Source organism: Theropithecus gelada, chromosome 6 (assembly GCF_003255815.1).
Source record: "Theropithecus gelada isolate Dixy chromosome 6, Tgel_1.0, whole genome shotgun sequence".
Taxonomy (NCBI): Eukaryota; Metazoa; Chordata; class Mammalia; order Primates; family Cercopithecidae; genus Theropithecus; species Theropithecus gelada.
The window spans coordinates 66,432,779-66,452,993 of NC_037673.1; the positions used below are offsets into that span (position 1 = coordinate 66,432,779).

A 20,215-nucleotide genomic window follows, 5' to 3' on the forward strand; every position below is an offset into this window, starting at 1 on the left:
CTTTGTTGTATGATATGAGGATCCAGTATTTTTTCTCTCTTTTTTTTTTTTTTTTCAATAGAGACAGGGTCTTTCTGTGTTGGCCAGGCTGGTCTTGAATTCCTGGCCTCAAGCCATCCTCCTGCCTCAGCCTCCCAAAGTGCTTGGATTACAGGCATGAGCCTCCCAAAGTGCTTGGATTACAGGCATGAGCCACTGTGCCTGGCTAAGATTGAGTATTTTTTCTCCAGTTGTCCCAGTACTATTAATAGTCTGTCATTTTCCCAATGAGTTGTTATGCCAAATTCCCCATACCCTTGCCATACCAAGTTCCAGTGTCGGAACTTGGGTCCAATTTCTGGGCACACTATTCTGTTCCAGTAGTGGGTTTATTTTTTGTTTTGCTTTGTTTTTCCCATTGCTGCTGAAATACTACAGTGTCTTTAATAAGTCTTGAAATCTGTTAACTCCCATACACCTCGTTTTTCTTCTTCAGAATTGTTTTGGCTACTCTATGAGACAGTTGGGAAATCTGAATCAGGAAAATTTGAATAGGAACTAGATATTAGATGCTACTGTAGCATTATTGTTAATTTTGTTAGATGTCAAAATGGCATAGTTATGTAAGAATGTCCGTATTTTAGAGATGCTTACCTAAGTATATTGGAGTGAAATGACATGAAGTCTGGGGTTTTAAAATACTTTAGCCAACAAAAAGGACAGGTTGGATGAATGAAGTAAGTGTGGCAAAATATTGGTCACTGTTGAATCTGGGTAATGGAGTAGAGGGTTTTATGAAATTACTCTATTTTTTATTATGTGTGGAAAATGTAAGAATTTTAAAATCAACTGTTCTTAGCTCCTTCCTTTTCTTTCTTTCTTTTTTTTTGTTTGAGACGGAGTCGCCCTCTGTTGCCAGGCTGGAGTGCAATGGCGCAATCTTGGCTCTCTGCAACCTCTGCCTCCCAGGTTCAAGCAATTCTCCTGCCTTAGCCTTCCAAGTAGCTGGGATTACAGACACGTGCCACCATGCCCAGCTAATTTTTTGTATTTTTAGTAGAGACAGGGTTTTACCATGTTGGCCAGGATGGTCTGTATCTCCTGACCCCAAGTGATCTGCCCGCCTTGGCCTCCCAGAGTGCTTGGATTACAGATGTGAGCCACAGTGCCTGGCCTCTTTTTTATTTTTGAGTAGTACTCCTTGTGTGCATGTACCACATTTTCTTTATTCATTCATTTGTTTGACAGACGCATAGATTGCCTCTAAATCTTGGCTATTGTGAATAGTGCTGCAATAAACATGGGAGTTAAGATATCTCTTGGACATACTGAATCTGTTGGCATATATACATAGTAATGGAATTGCTGGATCATATGATAGCTCTATTTTTAGTTTTTTGAGGAACATCTAAACTGTCCTCCGTAGCAGTTACACTAATTTACATTCCCACCAACAGTGTACCTAGGGTTCCCTTTTCTCCACATCCTCACCAGGATTCATCCTTATCTTTTGGATAAAAGCCATTTAAACTTAGGTGAGATGATCTCTCATTGTAGGTTTTGTTGTTTTTGTTTTTGAGACAGTCTCACTCTGTCACCCAGGCTGGAGTTCAGTGGTACAATCTCGGCTTACTGCAACCTCCGCCTCCCGGGGTCAAGCAATTCTCCTGCCTCAGCCTCCTGAGTAGCTGGGGTTACAGGTGCGCACCACACCACCACACCCAGCTAATTTTTGTGTTTTTAGTGGAGATGTGGTTTCACCATGTTGGCCAGGCTGGTCTCGAACTCCTGAGCACGTGATCCACCCGCCTCAGCCTCCCAAAGTGCCGGGATTACAGACATGAGCCAGCGGCCCCAGCCCTCATTGTAGTTTTCATTTGTGTTTTTCTGATGCTCAGTGATGTTGACCACCTTTTCATATGCTGTTTGCCATCTGTATGTCTTCTTTTGAGAAATATCTATTCAGATCTTTTGCCCATTTTTAAATTGGATTATCAGATTTTTTTCATATAGAGTTGTTTGAGCTCCTTATATATTCTGGATATTAATCCCTTATCAGATGGATAGTTTGCAAATATTTTCTGTCATTCTGTGGGTTTTCTCTTCACTGTGTTGTTTCCTTTTTTCTGCAGAAGCATCTTAACTTGATGTGATCCCATTTGTCCACTTTTGCGTTGGTTGCCTGTGCTTGTGGGGTATTACTCAAGAACTCTGTCCAGTTCAATGTCCTGGAGAGGCTTTCCAGTGTTTTCTTTCAGTAATTTCATAGTTTGAAGTCTTCAATTTAAGTCTTTAATCCATTTTGATTTGATTTTTGTATATGATGATTGATACGGGTCTAGTTTCATTCTTCTGCATATGGATATCCAGTTTTCCCAGCACCACTTATTTATTTTGTTTGCAGCAAAGAAAGAGTTTAATTGTCACAGGGCCAACCAAGTGAGGAAGACAGTAGATAATTCTCAAATCTGCCTCCCTGAGAATTCGGAGGTGAGGGTTTTTCAAGGGTAGTTTGGTAGGCAGTGGGCTAGGGAATGGGGAATGCTGATTGGTTGGGTCTTGGATAAAATCGTAGGGAGTTGCCCTGTCTTCTTGCGCTGACTCATTTCCTGAGTAGGGGTCACAGAACCGGTTGAGTCAGTTTCTTCATACGGGCTCCTGGTCCAAGTGGCACCAATTGGTCCATCAAAATGCAAGGTCTGAAAGATACCCCACCTACCAGTTTTATGTTTTACGGTAGTGATGTTATCTATAGGAGCAATTGTGGAGGTTACAAAATTCTTGTTACCTTTGGCTACATAACTCCTGAACAATAATTTTAACCTCGTGTAATTTTACAAAGATGCTTTTAGTCTCTGAGCAAGGAGTGGGTTAATTTTGGGAAAGGACTGTTATCATCTTTGTTTCACAGTTAAACTCTACCCTGAATTTCTCCCATAGTTAGCATTGCCAACACTCAGGAATGAGCAAAAAGCTTGTGAGGTTAAAAGCAAAGATAGGGCTAGGCGCAGTGGCTCACGTCTGTAATCCCAGCACTTTGGGAGGCTGAGGCAGGTGGATCACCTGAGGTCGGGAGTTCCAGACCAGCTTGACCAACATGGAGAAACCCCATCTCTACTAAAAATACAAAATTAGCCTGGCGTGGTGGCGCATGCCTGTAATTCCAGCTACCCGGGAGGCTGAGGCAGGAGAATTGCTTGAACCCAGGAGGCGGAGGTTGCGGTAAGCTGAGCTTGCACCTTTGCACTCCAGCCTGGGCAGCAAGAGCAAAAACTCTGTCTCAAAAAAAAAAAAAAAAAGCAAAGATGGAGTCACCTATGTCAGGTTTTGCTCACTGTTGTAATTTTTGCAAAGGTGGTTTCAAAAATATGCCTCTTTGGCATGTTGATTATTGTGAGCTGGTTATCCTGAGAAACTGCAGATACAGGAGTAGATCTGAAAAGCTGCCCTTTTTTAAGGGAATTGTACGTTTATAAAGGAGTATCTCTTTGACAGGGCATCTCCTCTGCACCAGGAAGAGAAGAAAGACTAAATCTCTAGAGACTATTAATGCAGAAGGCATCAACTTAAATCTGTACAGCAAACCTAACCTCTGCTTAAGGCACAGCACCATTTATTGAAGAAAATGTCTTTGCCTCATTGTATGTTGTTGGCACCATTGTTGAAAATGAGTTTGCTGTAGATGTATGGATTTTTTTCTGGGTTCTCTATTCTGTTCCACTGGTCTGTGTGTGTGTTTTTATGCCAATATCATGCTGTTTTGGTTATTATAGCTTTGTTGTATGAAGTCGGGTAATGCGATTCCTCCCTTTTGTTCTTTTTTCTTAGGATAACTTTGGCTATTCTGGGTCTTTGTCGTTCTACACAAATTTTAGGATTGTTTTTCCTATTTCCATGAGGAATGTCATTGGTATATTGATAGACATTACATTGAATCTGTAGATTGCTTTAGGTTGTATGGGCATTTTAACAATATTGATTCTTCCAATCCATGAATATGAATTATCTCTCCATTTTTTTGGTGTGTTATCTTCAGTGTCTTTCACCAATGATGGTTTTTTGTTTTGTTTTGTTTTGTTTTCCCACGACAGAGTCTCACACTGTTGCCTAGGCTATAGTGCAATGGTGTGACCTCAGCTCACTGCAACCTCCGCCCCCCGGGTTCACGCCATTCTCCTGCTTCAGCCTCCTGAGTAGATGGGATTACAGGCACCCTCCACCACACCCAGCTAATTTTTTGTATTTTTAGTAGAGACAGGGTTTCACTATGTTGGCCAGACTAGTCTCAAACTCCTGACCTCATGATCCACCCGCTTTGGCCTCCCAAAGTGCTGGGATTACAGGTGAGAGCCACCGCACCTGGCCAATAGTTTTTATTTTAGAGAACTTTCACTTAATTTGGTTAATTCCTAGATATTTAATTTTATTTGTAGCTGTTGTGAAGGGGATTACTTTCTTGATTTCTTTTTCAGATTGTTCACTGTGGGCATATAGCAGGCTTATTGATTTTTGTGTGTTGATTTTTGTATGCTGCAACTTTTGTGAATTATCAGTTCTAGTCATTTTTTGGTGGAGTCTTTAGGTTTTTCCCAAATATAAGATCATATCGTCTGCAAACAAGAAGAATTTGACTTCTTCCTTTCCAATTTGAATGCCCATTATTTCTTTCTCTTGTCTGCTTGCTCTAGCTAGGACTTCCAGTGCTATATTGAATAACAGTGGTGAAAGTGGGCATCCTTGGTGTGCTTCAGCTCTTAAAGGAAATCAGTTTTCCCCCATTCAGTATACTGGCTGTGGGTCTGTAGTATACGGCTTTTATTATGTTGAGGTATGTTCTTTCTATACCCAGTTTTTTAAGAGTTTTTGTCATGAAGTGATGTTGGATTTTATCAAATGCTTTTTCAGCATCAGTTGAAATGATTATATAGTTTCTGTCCTTCATTTGTTGATATGATATATCACTTTGATTGATTAGCATATGTTGAACCATCCTTGCATCCCCAGGATAAATCCCACTTGGTCATGATGAATGATGTTTTTATGTATTGTTGAATTCAGTTTGCTAGTATTTTTTTGAGGATTTTTACATCAATGTACATCAGGGATATTGGCCTGTAGTTTTCTTATTTTGATGTGTCTTTGTCTGATTTTGGTATCAGGGTAATACTGGCCCCATAGAATGAGTTTGGAAGTATTTACTTCTTTTCTGCTTTTTGGAATAGTTTGAGTAGTATTGGTATTAGCCACCTCCCCTCCTCCCCCTCCCCTTCCCTTTTCCCTTCCCCTCTCCTTCCCCTCCCCTCCCCTACCCTCTTCTCTTTTTTTTTTTTTTGTCTCTGTCTATTGCCCACCCAGACCTGGAGTGCAGTGGCGTGATCTCAGCTCATTGCAACCTCCACCTCCTGGGTTCAAGTGATTCTCCTGCCTCAGCCTCCCAAGTTGCTGGGATTACAGGCATGCACCACCACGCCTGGCTACTTTTTATATTTTTAGTAGAGATGGGGTTTTACCATGTTGCCCAGGGTGGTCTCAAACTCCTGACCTCAAGTGATCTGCCTGCCTCGTCCTCCCAAAGTGCTGGGATAACCACTGTGCCCAGCCTAGCCCTTCTTCAAATGTTCGGTAAAATTTAGCATTGAAGCCATCAGGTCTTGGGCTTTTTGCTGGGAGATTTTTTATTATGGCGTCAATCTTATTACTTGTTAATGGCCTGTTTAGGTTTTCAATTTCTTCATGGTTCAATCTTGGTAAGTTGTATGTGTCTAGGAATGTATCTGTTTCTTCTAGGTTTTCCAGTTTCTTGGTGTATAGTTACTCATAGTAGCCACTAATGATCCTTTGGATTTCTGCGGTATTGGTTGTAATGTCCCCTTTTTTCACATCTGATTTTATTTATTTGCATCTTCTCTCCTTTTCTTTTAGTCTAAAGGTTGGGTAAGGTTTTTAGTGGTCAGGATTTTTATTGGGACTGGTCACGCCGGCATTTTCTGCCTAGCATGTACCAAAAATCCATACTCAAATCATGGTGGAAGCAAGGCACCTCTTCTTATGGTGGCAGGAGAGATTTTTGTTTTTCCTAGAGCAGGAGTGGAAGTTTGTTTGTTTATTTATTTTTTGAGATGGAGTCTCACTCTGACGCTAGGGTGTAGTGCAGTGGCGTGATCTCGGCTCACTGCAAACTCCACCTCCCAGGTTCAAGTGAGTCTCCTGCCTCAGCCTCCTGAGTAGCTGGGATTACAGGCGCACACCACCAGGCCTGGCTAACTTTTGTATTTTTTTTTTTTTTTTTTTTTTTGAGACGGAGTCTCGCTCTGTCACCCAGGCTGGGGTGCAGTGGCCGGATCTCAGCTCACTGCAAGCTCCGCCTCCCGGGTTCATGCCATTCTCCTGCCTCAGCCTCCCGAGTAGCTGGGATTACAGGCGTCCGCCACATCGCCTGGCTAGTTTTTTGTATTTTTTTAGTAGAGACGGGGTTTCACCGTGTTAGCCAGGATGGTCTCGATCTCCTGACCTCGTGATCCACCCGTCTCGGCCTCCCAAAGTGCTGGGATTACAGGCTTGAGCCACCGCGCCCGGCCCCACTTTTGTATTTTTAGTAGAGATGGGGTTTCACCATGTTGGCCAGGATGGTCTCGAACTCCGGACCTCGTTATCTCCCTGCCTCGGCCTCCCAAAGTGCTGGGGTTACAGGTGTGAGCCACTGTGCCGGCAGGAAGTTTATTAAAAAGCTTTAGAGTAGGAAAGAAACAAAAGTGCACTTGGGAGAGATCCAAGTGGGCAACTTGAAGAACATGTGTCCAATTTTGATGGTCTTTTCAAAACACCAACTTGTTATTTTGTTGATCTTTTGTATTTTTTTTTGTTTCAATTTCATTTATTTCTGCTCTGATTTTTATTATTGTCTTCTAACTTTGGGATTGGTTTGCTCTTGCTTTTTTAGTTCTTTGAGATGCATCATTGTTTATTTGAAAGTTTTTTTTTTTTCATGTAGGCAGTTATAACTATAAACTTTCCTCTGAGTACTGCTTTCCCTGTATCCCACGGTTTTGGTATGTTGTGTTTCCATTATCATTTCTTTCAATAAATTTTTCAATTCTCTTCTTCATCTATTCATTGACCCACTGGTCATTCAGGAGTGTATTGCTTAATTTTCTTTTTTTTTTTTTTTTTTTTTTTTTTTTTTTTTTTTTTNCGCCCGGCTAAGTTTTTTGTATTTTTAGTAGAGACGGGGTTTCACTGTGTTAGCCAGGATGGTCTCGATCTCCTGACCTCGTGATCCGCCCGTCTCGGCCTCCCAAAGTGCTGGGATTACAGGCTTGAGCCACCGCGCCCGGCCCTATTGCTTAATTTTCATGTACTACATAGTTTCTAAAATTCCTCTTGTTATTGATTTCTGGTTTTATCCCAGTGTGGTCAGAAAAGATACTTGAATCAGATTTCGGTTTTTTGCAATGTTTTAAGATTTGTTTTGTGGCCTAACATATGGTCTGTCCTTGAGAATCATTCATTTGCTGAGGAGAAGAATGTTTAATCTGCAACCATTGGATGACATTCTCTATAAATATCTATTAGGTCCATGTGGTCTGTGGTGTGGATTAAGTCCAGTGTGTCTTTGTTGATTTTCTGCATTGATCTGTCCAGTAGTGAAAGTGGGGTGTTGAAGCCTCCAGCTATTATTATATGGGGTTTGCCTCTCTCTTTGATGCTAAAAATATTTTATATATCTGAGTGCCGCATTGTTGGATGCATATATTCAATTTTTATATTCTCTTACTGAATTGACACCTTTATCATTATATAGTGACTTTGTCTCATTTTATAGTTTTTGCTTGAAATGTGTTTTATTTAATATAACTACTCCTGTTCTTTTTTGGTTTCCATTGGCAGTGAATATCTTTTTCCATCTCTTTATTTTCAGTCTGTGTGTGTCTTTATAGTTAAAGTGTTTCTTGTAGGCAACAGATCATTGGGGCTTCTTCTTCTTTTTTTTTTTTTTTTTTTAATCCAGTCACTCTGTGCCTTTTGATTGAAGAGTTTAGCCCATTTATATTCAGTGATATTATTGATAAGTAAGAACTTTTATTCCTACCATTTTGTTATTTGTTTTCTGGTTGTTTTATGGTCTTTTCTTCCTTCTTTCCTTCCTTCCTGTCTTGCTAGTAGTAAAGGTGATTTTCTCTGGTGGCACGTTTTAATTTCTTAATTTTTATTTTTTGTGTATCTATTGTATGTTTTTAGATTCGAGGTTACATCAGGCTTGCAAATAATATAACCCATTATTTTAAACTGATGACAACACTGATTACATAAACAAACCAACAAGCAAAAATAAAACTAATAAAAACTCTACATTTTAACTTTGTCTCCCCACTTTGTTGTACTATGTCTTGAACAATTGTTATTGTTTTTGATTGTTTCATGTTTTTGTCTTTCTGCTGGATATGAGTAGTTTACATACCACAATTACAGTGTTATAATATTATGTGTTTTTCTGTATACTTACTATTACCAGTGAGTTTTGTACCTTTAGATGATTTCATATTGCTCATTAACATCTTTTCTTTCTGATTGAAGAACTCCCTTTAGCATTTCTTGTAGGACAGGTCTGGTGTTTATGAAATTCCTCAGCTTTTGTTTGTCTGGGAAAGTCTTTATTTCTCCTTCCTGTTTGAAGGATATTTTTGCTGAATATGCTATTCTAGGTTGAAAGTTACTTTCTTTCAGCACTTCAAATATATTCTGACACTCTTTCCTATCCTGTAAAGTTTCTACTGAAAAGTCTGCTGCCAGACATATTGGGGGCTCCATTATATGTTATTTGTTTCTTTTCTCTTCTTGCTGCTTTTAGGATTCTTTCTTTTTCTTTTTTTTTTGAGACGGAGTTTCGCTCTTGTTGCCCAGGCTGGAGTGCAATGGTGCGATCTTGGCTCACCACAACCTCCTCCTCCCGGGTTCAAGCGATTGTCCTGCCTCAGCCTTCTCGAGTAGCTGGGATTACAGGCATGTGCCACCATGCCCGGCTAATTTTGTATTTTTGGTAGAGACAGGGTTTCTCCATGTTGGTCAGGCTGGTCTTGACTTCTTGACCTCAGGTGACCCACCCTCCTCAGCCTCCCAAAGTGCTCAATTACAGGCGTGAGCCACAGTGCCTGGCCCAGGATCCTTTCTTATTCCTTGACTTTGAGAGTTTGATTATTAAATGTGTTGAGGTAATCTTCTTTGGGTTAAATCTGCTTGGTATTCTGCAACTTTTTTTTTTTTTTTTTGGAGATGGAGTCTCATTTTTCTTGCCCAGGCTGGAATGCAGTGGCACAGTCTTGGCTCACTGCAACCTCTGTCTCCCAGGTTCAAGCAATTCTCCTGCCTTAGCCTCCTGAGTAGCTGGGATTACTGGCGTGAGCCACCATCCCGAGCCCCATGTTCCATAACTTTCTTGTACTTGAATATTGGTACCTATTTCTGTGTCTTGGAAGTTTCCTGTTATCCCTTTGAATTAACTTTCTACCTTGCCTCTCCTCTCTACCTCCTTTTTAAGGCCAAAAACGCTTAGATTTGCCCTTTTGAGCCTGTCTTCTAGATCTTGTAGGCATGCCTCATTTATTTTTTATTTTTTTTTTCTTTTGTCTCCTCTGTTTTTAAATATCCTGTTTTCAAGCTCATTAATTCTGCCTTCTGCTTTATCAGTTCTGCTATTAAAAGGCTGATGCGGCTGGACACAGTAGCTCATGCATGTAATCCCAGCACTTTGGGAGGCCGAGGTGGGTGGATCACTTGAGCTCAGGAGTCTGAGACCAGCTGGGCGACATCATGAAACCCCATCTCTACAGAATATAGAAAAATTAGCTTGACATGGTGGTTTGTGCCTGTGGTCCCAGCTTTTTGGGGGGTCTGAGGGGAGAGGATGGCTTTAGCCTGGGAGACGGAGGTTGCAGTGAGCCGAGATTGCACCACTGCACTCCAGCTTGGGTGACAGAGTGACAGAACAAGACTCTGTTTCAAAAAAGGAAAAAAAAAGGGTTGGGCATGGTGGCTGACACCAGTAATCCCAGCACTTTGGGAGGCTGAGGCGGGTGGATCACTTTAGGTCAGGAGTTCGAGACCAGCCTGAACATGGTGAAGCCTCGTCTCTACTAAAAATACACAATTAGCTGGGTGTGGTGGTGCATGCCTGTGATTCCAGCTACTTGGGAGGGTTAGGCAGGAGAATTGCTTGAACTCAGGAGGCAGAGGTTGCAATGAGCTGAGATTGTGCCGTTGCACTCTAGCCTGGGCAACAAGAGTGAAACTCTGTCTCCAAAAAACAAAGACTGATGCATTCTTGAGTATGTCAGTTGCATCTTTCCACTCCAGAATTTCTGCTTAATTCTTTTTAATTATTTCAAGTATTTGTTGAACTTACCTGATAGGATTCTGAATTCCTTCTCTGTGTTATCTTGAATTTCTTTCAGTTTTCTGAAAACAGCTATTTTGAATTCTCTAACTGAAAGGTCACATATCTTTCTCTGCAGGATTGACCCCTAGTGCCTAATTTAGTTCATTTGGTGAGGGTATGTATTCCTGGATGGCCTTAATGCTTGTGAGTGTTCATTGCCATCTGTACGTTGAAGAGTCAGGTATTTATTATAGTCTTCACAGTCTGGACTTGTTTGTACCATTCTTATTGGAAGGCATTCCAAGTATTCAAAGGGAATAGAGTGTTGCGATCTATGTCATTGGTCACTGTAACCATATCTGCATTAGCGGGTACCCCAAACCCAGTAATGCTGTAGTTTTTCTACACTCATAGAGGTACCATCTTGGTGGTCTTGGATAAGGTCCAGAATTCTCTGTATTACCAGACTCTGTATTACCATTCTTTCTTCCCCTTTCCTCAGGTGGAGGAGTTGCTCCTGTGTCCACCAGCACCACAGGACCATGGGGGAGGGAGTATTGCCAGGGTACCACCAATGTTCACTTAAGGCCCAGGGCTCCTCAGTCAGCTTACGCTGCATGCTGCCAGGCCTGGGACTCACCTTCAGGGTAGTGGGTTCCCCTCTGTTCCAGGGGTAGGTCCAGAAATGCCATCCAAGAGCCAAGGCCTGGATTCATGGACCCCAATAGCCCACCTGGTACTCTTCCCCAGTGCAACCAAGCTGGTCCCTAAGCTGCAAGACAGAATCTCCTTTACTCTTCCCTCTCCTTTTCTCAAACAGTAGTCTCTCCTGGTAGCCACTACAGCTGTGAATATGCTGTGTCATACCTGAAGCCAATATGTCTCACAGTTTCACCTGAGGCCCATGGTGAGGCCCTGGTTACCACTGCTGATTATTCAGGGCTCAGGGCTCTGTAGTGAGCAAATCATGAATCCTAAATGGACTACTTTAAATAAGAAATTCTGTGTTGTTTTTTTGTTTGTTAGAAGTAGGATCTCCTGTTCTGTTGCCCAGACTGGAGTGCAGTGATGCAAATATAGCTCACTGCAGCCTCGAACTCCTGGGCTCAAGCAGTCCTCCTCCTTCAGCCTCCCAAGTAGATGGGACTACAGGCACATGCCACCGTGCCCCAATAACTTTTTAAATTTTTCTGTAGTGACAGAGTCTTGCTTTGTTGCCCAGACTGATCTTTAACTCCTGTACTCAAGCGATCCTCCTACCCAGGCCTCCCAAAATACTGGGATTACAGGCATGAGCCACCTGTATGTTTGTTTGTTTGTTTGTTTGAGACAGTCTCTCTCTGTTGCCTAGGCTGGAGTACAGCAGTGTGATCATGGCTCACTGTAGCCTGCCTCAGTCTCCTGAGTACTTGGGACTATAGGTGTGTGCCACCACTCCTGGCTAATTTTTTAAAATGTTTATTAGTCACAAGGTCTTGCTATGTTGCCCAGGCTGGTCTTAAACTCCTGGGATCAAGTGATCCTTCTACCTTGGCCCATCAAAGTGTTGGAATTTACAAGTGTGAGCCACCATGCCCCGCCAGTCTTTTATTGATTGCTGACATTTTTTTTTAGAAAACAGAGAATGTTCTTTACTCAGGTAATTTATTTTGTGTAAGACTAAACCTGTTAATGTAAGTTGTTATGTTTATTCAGAGTAACAACATTTTAACCATCACAATTTGTAATTTTGCTTTTTGAAAAATGTGGTGTCTAGGCCGGGTGCGGTGGCTCAAGCCTGTAATCCCAGCACTTTGGGAGGCCGAGACGGGCGGATCACGAGGTCAGGAGATCGAGACCATCCTGGCTAACACGGTGAAACCCCGTCTCTACTAAAAAATACAAAAAAAAAACTAGCCAGCCGAGGTGGCGGGCGCCTGTAGTCCCAGCTACTCGGGAGGCTGAGGCAGGAGAATGGCATGAACCCGGGAGGCGGAGCTTGCAGTGAGCTGAGATCCGGCCACTGCACTCCAGCCTGGGCAACAGAGCGAGACTCCATCTCAAAAACAAAAAAAAGAAAGAAAAATGTAGTGTCTAAGAGCATATTATTGGACTTATTACCAACTATACCACATGTTATTTTCTGTATCTTTCCCTCCAAGTAGGCTAACTTGAAGTTACATATTTATTTTTAATCAGGGTACCCTTAGTTATTTAGTTCACATTGAACCTTGAAAAGGTAATTCTTAATTTTATTATTTGAATGTGTAGTTCGGAAACTTAAGGGACAAGGGTAGGTGTTTGATTCTTATATTGTTAATTTTGTCTTTCCGATCATGATTCCTACTCTCTTTTTGCCTGCTAGGTACATATCGGTTGCTAATTGTGTTTTTGCTGTGGTGAAGTATTTGAAATGTTTACATATTATTTGTTGATTCTAAATAATTTAACACGTTTTTAATATAGTTGGTTTTTTTTTCCCTCTCTACCAGATCAAACTTGGACATAGATCAGAAGCTAAAGATGGTAAGTATTTCATGTAATCTGACAGATAGGAAAAGTTTTATCCTTTTTTTTAAAAAAGGACAGGGTCTTGCTCTGTCACCCAGGCTGGAGTATAGAGACACAATCATAGCTCACTGCAGCCTCAAGCTTCTGTACTCAAGCAATTCTACCACCTCAGCCTCCTGAGTAGCTAGGGCTATAAACATATGCCACCACTTGTGGTTAATGTTTTATTTTTTGTAGAGATGGGGTTTGGCTGTGTTACTCAGGCTTCTCTCAAACTCCTGGCCTCAAGCTATCCTCCGACCTCAGCCTCCCAAAGTGCTGGAATTACAGGCTTGAGCCACCATGCCCAGCATAAAGTTTTCATTCTCACTGAAGAAACTAGCAAAGTATTAATTAATAAGAGTTAGCAATGGTTCTGGATAGAGTTACTGCAGTGTCCCCGAAGAGTAAAGATAGATTCAGGATAGAGGAGTAGTATTTGGTGATTTTTACCAATTGGATGTTCAGAAAAACATTCTAAATCACCCACATAAATGGAAGGCAGCAAGCTTAATTAGTTTGTCTTTCTGTCTTCATTACGGTTTTACGTGTTACAAGCCATTGTTTTTTCTGTTGCTGAGTTTCTAATTTGAAAATTCAGGATACATTTTCATGAAAGTACATAAAGCTAACTATGGAATAGATATATGGGGAAAAGATTTCATTAAACTTTCTTCCAAAGTCTTATTTATTAGGAGTCATCATAAAATAGCTCTTCTAAAAGAGACCCATTGTCTGTGTAAGTGCCAATACTATATTTTTATTTTATTTATTTATTTTTGAGACAGTGCCATGCTCTGTTGCCCAGGCTGGAGTGCAGTGGTGCGATCTCAGCTCACTGCAACCTCTGCCTCCTGGGTTCAAGCCATTCTCCTGCCTCAGCTTCCTGAGTAGCTAGGATTACAGGTGCGTGCCACCACGCCCAGCCAATTTTTTGTATTTTTAGTAGAGATGGGGTTTCACCATGTTGGCCAGGCTGGTCTCGATCTACTGGCCTCAAGTGATCTGCCCACCTAGGCCTCCCAAAGTGCTGGAATTATGAGCCACCGCACCTGGCCTATATCTTATTTTTAATTTTGAAATCTGTCATTTGTATTGGAATATATACTGTCTTATTACTAGTTTGCTTTTAGCACAAACAATATGCCACTAACATTTGTAGGGCAAGAGTAGGGAAGCTTATCATCTATATGCTGCACACTTATATATGTTCTTAGTCTAATGGTCTTCAGATCCTGATATCCTATAGATAAAGTGAAATTTTTTTCACCATTTGTCATAGTCTTTGTTAAGCTATTTTTTTAAAAAAGCAATATAGGCCTGGTACGGTGGCTCACGCCTGTAATCCCAGCACTTTGGGAGGGTGAGGCGGGTAGATCGCCTGAGCTCAGGAGTTCGAGACCAGACTGGCCAACATAGCAAAACCCTGTCTCTAACAAAAGTACAAAAAATTAGCCAGGCGTGGAGGCACGCACCTGTGGTCCCAGCTACTCAGGAGGCTGAGGTGGGAGAATCACTTGAATCTGGGAGGTGGAGGCTGCAGTGAGCTGAGATCATGCCACTGCACTGCAACCTGGCTGACAGAGTGAAACCCCATCTCAAAAAAAATTAATAATAAAAATAAAGCAATGTAAAAGAACAACAGATTTCACATAAAAATTGTCAAAGTAGCCCTTATTTTTGTGTGGAATGTTCACTATTTTCTGAGGTGACTAACCTTTCTTTAAAAATATGTGTTTGTGGCTGGGTGCGGTGGCTCACACCTGTAATCCCAGCACTTTGGGAGGCCGAGGCAGGTGGATCACGAGGTCGGGAGTTCGAGACCAGCCTGACCAACATGGTGAAACCCTGCCTCTACTAAAAATACAAAAATTAGCTGGGCGTGGTGGCGCATGCCTGTAATCCCAGCTACTCAGGAGGCTGAGGCAGGAGAATTGCTTGAACCCGGGAAGTGGAGGTTGCAGTAAGCTGAGATCACGTCACTGCACTCCAGCCTGGACAACAGAGTGAGACTCCATCTCAAAAAAAAAAAATGTGTTTTTAAGGTTTGAGATTTCAGAATTACTCACATTTTGCTTTGCCTTTTTATATAGGTATAAATAGAACAGCCTTAAGAGAGATAAAATTATTACAGGAGCTAAGTCATCCAAATATAATTGGTGTGAGTATGATCAAAACTGTTACTGGGATTTGGGACTCTGCCTTTTCTTAATATAATGGATGTTGATTAAAGGCTCAGCAAGATGACTTGTTCTAGATGAGCCTTACAGAAGCTTAAAGGAAATACATTTCCTATCCCAGTTGTTTTGGTAGACGTTGTCTTTAAAACTATACCACTGATTAAATAAATGAAATATTGACATGTAGGCTAATTTTGTCAGAAATAATTTTGAAGTCTAGGGAGCTCTAGCATATAGTGGCTGAGAGTGTGAACCTGAATTCAAAACCTTTCTTTCTGCCTGTGTGAGACTTTGAGTGTGTTTACTCATAACTCCCCGGAGTCCCTGCCCCGTAGGGTAGTTGTGAGACTAGCCAATTGAACAGATGTATCTGGAATAGTGCCTGCCATGGAAAATGTATTCATTCATTCAATGATAGCCACTGTTATTTAGAGGAGTTCTTAAGAATCACATTTGGGACTTTTCTTTTAAATTGGAGACTGGAATGAGGTTTTCACTGGTTAATTTCTTAATTATAACTCCAAATATTTGGGGAAAGAAGTTGGGTATTTTTTTTAAGTAAAATTTAATATTTTTGTGCTTCAAAATACTAATTCCTTTAGTACTGTCCAAAAAAGGAAAATGTCAAATTAATCAAATGATTTAAGCTTTATAGGGAATTACCAACAGTTTAAATGCTTTTTAAATTTTAAAAAATTGCCTCAGTTGCTATCATACTGTCAGGTATTAAATAGTGAATCACATTTTAATTTTTTTACTTTGCAGCTCCTTGATGCTTTTGGACATAAATCTAATATTAGCCTTGTCTTTGATTTTATGGAAACTGATCTAGAGGTAAGATTAAGATTCCTGGAGAAATTCCTTTGTCCCAGTTTATCAAACAAGAACCTAAATACTTGTTTTCTACCTAAGAAGATACTGCTAGTAAAAGGAAAAAAAAAGCTTAATTTTGTTGAAATTTGGATATACTCTAAGTCAAAAGGATCTCTTGAGTTATTTTCTTCTAATCATTTAGTGATATTCCCAGTGTTACATACAAAGATTTGGATTTCATTGGCCTTTCTGCCTTCCAAGTTCCCATAGCTAGCTGACATCATTTTTGGAGAAATGAGCATTAGACCTATAAGTTTTTTTTTTTTTTTTTTTTTTTGAGATGGAGTCTTACTCCATCCTGGAGTGTAATGGCATGATCTCAGCTCACTGCAGCCTCCACCTCCTGGGTTCAAGTGATTCTCTCACTTCAGCCTCCCAAGTAGCTGGGATTACAGGTGCCAGCATGCCTGGCTAATTTTTATATTTGAAGTAGAGACGGGGTTTCACCATGTTGGCCAGGCTGGTCTTGAACTCCTGACCTCAAGTGATCCACCCTCCTCAGCCTCCCAAAGTGCTAGGATTACAGGCATGAGTCACCATGCCCAGCCAACGTATAAGAATTTTATTTCCGGACAGGTGCAGTGACTCACGCCTGTACTCTGAGCACTTTGAGAGGCCAAGGCAAGAGGATTGCTTAAGCCCAGGAGTTCAAGACCAGCCTGGACCACATAGTGAGATCCTGTCTCTACTTTAAAAATTATATTAAAAAATAAAGAAGCTTATTTCCATGTAACCAGAGTAATGTCATTCTTTTGAAAGCCAAGTTTGTTTTGTTTTTTGGTTTTTGTTTTTGAGACAGAGTTTCGCTCTGTTACCCAGGCTGGAGTGCAGTGGCGTGATCTCAACTCACTGCAACCTCTGCCTCCCAGGTTTAAGCGATTCTTGTGCCTCAGCCTCCCGAGTAACTGGGATTACAGGCACCCATCCCCATGCCCAGCTAATTTTTGTATTTTTAGTAGCGATGGAGTTTCACTTTGTTGGCCAAGCTGGTCTCAAACTCCTGACCTCAAGTAGTCCACCTGCCTTGGTTTCCCAAAGTGCTAAAATTACAGGTGTGGGCTACTGCACCTGGGCAAGTTTCTTTTTAAAAAATATAAAATTCATTAATATTAGTTGAATCTCAAAAATCGAATAATCCAAGGATATGGAACGGCTGGAAGTTTGTTGTTGGTTTTTTTGTTTGTTTGTTTGTTTTTTGAGATGGAGTCTCTCATTGTCACCCAGGCTGGAGTGCAGTGGTAAGATCTCGACTCACTGCAACCTCTGCCTCCCAGGTTCAAGCAATTCAACTGCCTCAGCCTCCCGAGTAGCTGGGGTTACAGGTGCCTGCCACCATGCCTGGATAATTTTTGTATTTTTAATAGAGACAGGGTTTCGCCATGTTGACCAGGCTGGTCTTGAACTCCTGACCTCAGGTGATCTGCCTGCCTCAGCCTCCCAAAGTGCTGGGATTACAGGCGTGAGCCACCTCGCATGACTGGAACAGCTGGAATTCTTTTTTTTTTCTTATTTTCTTTTTTGGGGGACGGAGTCTCGCTCTGTTGCCGTGGCACGATCTCAGCTCACTGCCACCTCCACCTCCCGGGTTCAAGCGATTCTTCTGCCTCAGCCTCCCGAGTAGCTGGGATTACAGGTGCCTGCCACCATGCCTGGATAATTTTTGTGTTTTTAGTAGATACGGAGTTTCACCATATTGGCCAGGCTGATCTTGAACTCCTCACCTCATGATCCACCTGCCTCAGCCTCCCAAAGTGCTGGGATTACAGGCATAAGCCAGCATGCCCAGCCCCAACAGCTGGAATTCTTATACACTGCTGGTGCGAAAGCAGTGAAATGATAAAGCCACTTTGGAAACAGCTTGGCAGTTTCTTATACAATTAAATACACACCAGCCAAATTAAAGCAAAAAAGATTTCACACAACACATTATCAGAAAGTAATAGGAACACACTAAATGCTCAGACTGGTGGTGATTGAGTCCATAGCCTATTGTGATAGGTCCTTCCAGCATCAGTACCACTAGTATTATGATCTATAATAGCATCACTAATATTGTGATTGATAATACTAATCAATAATCTTGTGATCTAGCAATACCTCTGCTAGGTATTTATCTAAAAGAAAGAGGCCGGGCACAGTGGCTCACACCTATAATCCCAGCACTTTGGGAGGCTGAGGCAGGCAGATCACCAGAGGTCAAGAGTTTGAGACCAACCTGTCCAGCATAGCGAAACCCCATCTCTACTAAAAATAAAAAAAAAAAAATTAGCTGGGCGTGGTGGCGGGTGCCTGTAATCCCAGCTACTTGGGAGGCTGAGGCAGGAGAATCAATTGAACCTGGGAGGTGGAGGTTGCAGTGAGCCGAAATTGTGCCACTGCACTCCATCCTGGGTGACAGAGTGAGACTCCCATCTCAAAAAAAAAAAAAAAGCCAGAATTCAGTTGGTACACAGATGTTGGGCTTTATTAATAATTGTCAAAACTGGAACAATCCAAACATCCCTCATTCTGACTGTACAAACAAACTGAAATACTACTCAGGTATAGAAACAAACTATTGATAACTGCAACAACATAGATGAATCTGAAATGCGTTATGCTAAGTGAAAGAAGCCAGGCTAAAAAGACTATGTATTGAATCATTTCATTTCTATGATATTCTGGAAAAGGCAAAACAAAAGGAATCAGAAACCAGATCAGTGGTTATGGGAACTTTGGGGTAAAGGAAAGGAGTAAGTACAGAGGGGCCTCAGGGAATTTTGGGAGGTTACGGAACTATGCTTTGATTATAGTGGTGGTTACATGACTGGATGCATTTGTCAAAACACATGGAACTATACACTAAAAAGGATATGCTTTACCTTAAATCTGATTTTAAAAAAAGAAAAGGGGAACTTTTAGTTCCTAACTGGTAAATCTAGAAATAAACTGGCATTAGGCACAGCTCACAAATAATGCCATCAAAACTCAGTCTTACACTTTAACTCAGCTCTGTTTTCTTCTCTGTTGCCTTCTTCATGTGTACAGTTCTCAATATGGTGTTCCAGATACTTCTAGGTATATGTTTGTAGAGTTTAATAATACCTGAGGAATGAAAGTGCTTTCTTTTCTTTGATTCTAGCACACTTGTCTTGTATCCCTGAACCAGTCACTTGACCAGGAGACTGCAGTGTGATAATGGGGATGCCTGGGTCATGTGCCTACCTCTGGAGGCCTTAGGTTGGCTCAGTCCTACCTTAACCATATGGACTAAGCTGAGAAGAGATGGCTTCCCAAAGGAACACTGAATGCTATTGTTAGAAGCATTTAGAAGATGCAAGCAAAAACAACAGGTGTTTGCTACTTTCATGCGAAAGCAGTAGAGGACAAAGTACTGCTTTCTTTCCAAACCAGAAATGCTCTCCCTACCCATCTAACTCTGGAGATTCTGACAGTGCTTCCTGAGGAAACTTAGATAACCTCTCTTGAGAGTCTCCTGTATTGATACTTATATTTTAAGTCTATAAATTGTTTTATATGGTAGCGTTTATTTGAAATAATAAAGGGTACCTGTATATTGTATACTTGCTTTACAGGTTATAATAAAGGATAATAGTCTTGTGCTGACACCATCACACATCAAAGCCTACATGTTGATGACTCTTCAAGGATTAGAATATTTACATCAACATTGGATCCTACATAGGGTAAGGTTTTTAATATTGCTTCTTTATAGCAGTCAAGTTTTATAGAGCCAATTTAGTACATAATGGCCTGAACATGTAAATTGTTTAACAATATGAATTTATAGCTGACCGTTTTATCCCATCTTTTACCTATATATTGTTCTCTTCAGTTGTTCCAGCAGTTGGTGCTGTGAGGACTCCATATTACTTTGTGAAATTTAGAACTAGAAGAGATCCAGTCCTTCATTTTTTTTTTTTTTTTTGAGATGGAATCTTGTTCTGTCACCCAGGATGGAGTGTAGTGGCACCATCTTGGCTCACTGCAAGCTCCGTCTCCTGGATTCACGCCATTCTCCTGCCTCAGCCTCCCGAGTAGCTGGGACCACAGGCGCCTACTACCATGCCCAGCTAATTTTTTGTATTTTTTTAGTAGTGATGGGGTTTCACTATGTTAGGCAGGATGGTCTCAATCTCCTGAACTGGTGATCTGCCCGCCTCGGCCTCCCAAAGTGCTGGGATTACAGGCGTGAGCCACTGTGCCCAGCCCCCTCATTTTTTTTTTTCTTTTTTTTTTTTTTTTTTTTTTTTTTTTTTGTTTTTTTTTTTTTTTCCTGTTT

The 20,215-nt window shown here is 41.3% G+C and overlaps 1 protein-coding gene across 7 annotated transcripts in view; it reads left to right on the plus strand.

Moving 5' to 3' along the window:
- The window catches only part of CDK7 (cyclin dependent kinase 7), a 48,542-nt gene that overhangs the window by 5,732 nt on the left and 22,595 nt on the right, over positions 1 to 20,215 (plus strand). For 2 of the 7 annotated variants that reach the window (XM_025388757.1, XM_025388758.1), the window contains exons 3-6: positions 12,823 to 12,856; positions 14,974 to 15,041; positions 15,826 to 15,894; positions 19,509 to 19,619. In XM_025388757.1, coding sequence (XP_025244542.1) covers positions 12,823 to 12,856; positions 14,974 to 15,041; positions 15,826 to 15,894; positions 19,509 to 19,619 — 282 coding nt within the window. Of the gene's footprint in view, positions 1 to 11,171; positions 11,259 to 12,822; positions 12,857 to 14,973; positions 15,042 to 15,825; positions 15,895 to 19,508; positions 19,620 to 20,215 lie in introns of all 7 variants that reach the window. The other 5 variants (XM_025388759.1, XM_025388763.1, XM_025388762.1 and 2 more) reach the window with 5 other exon arrangements.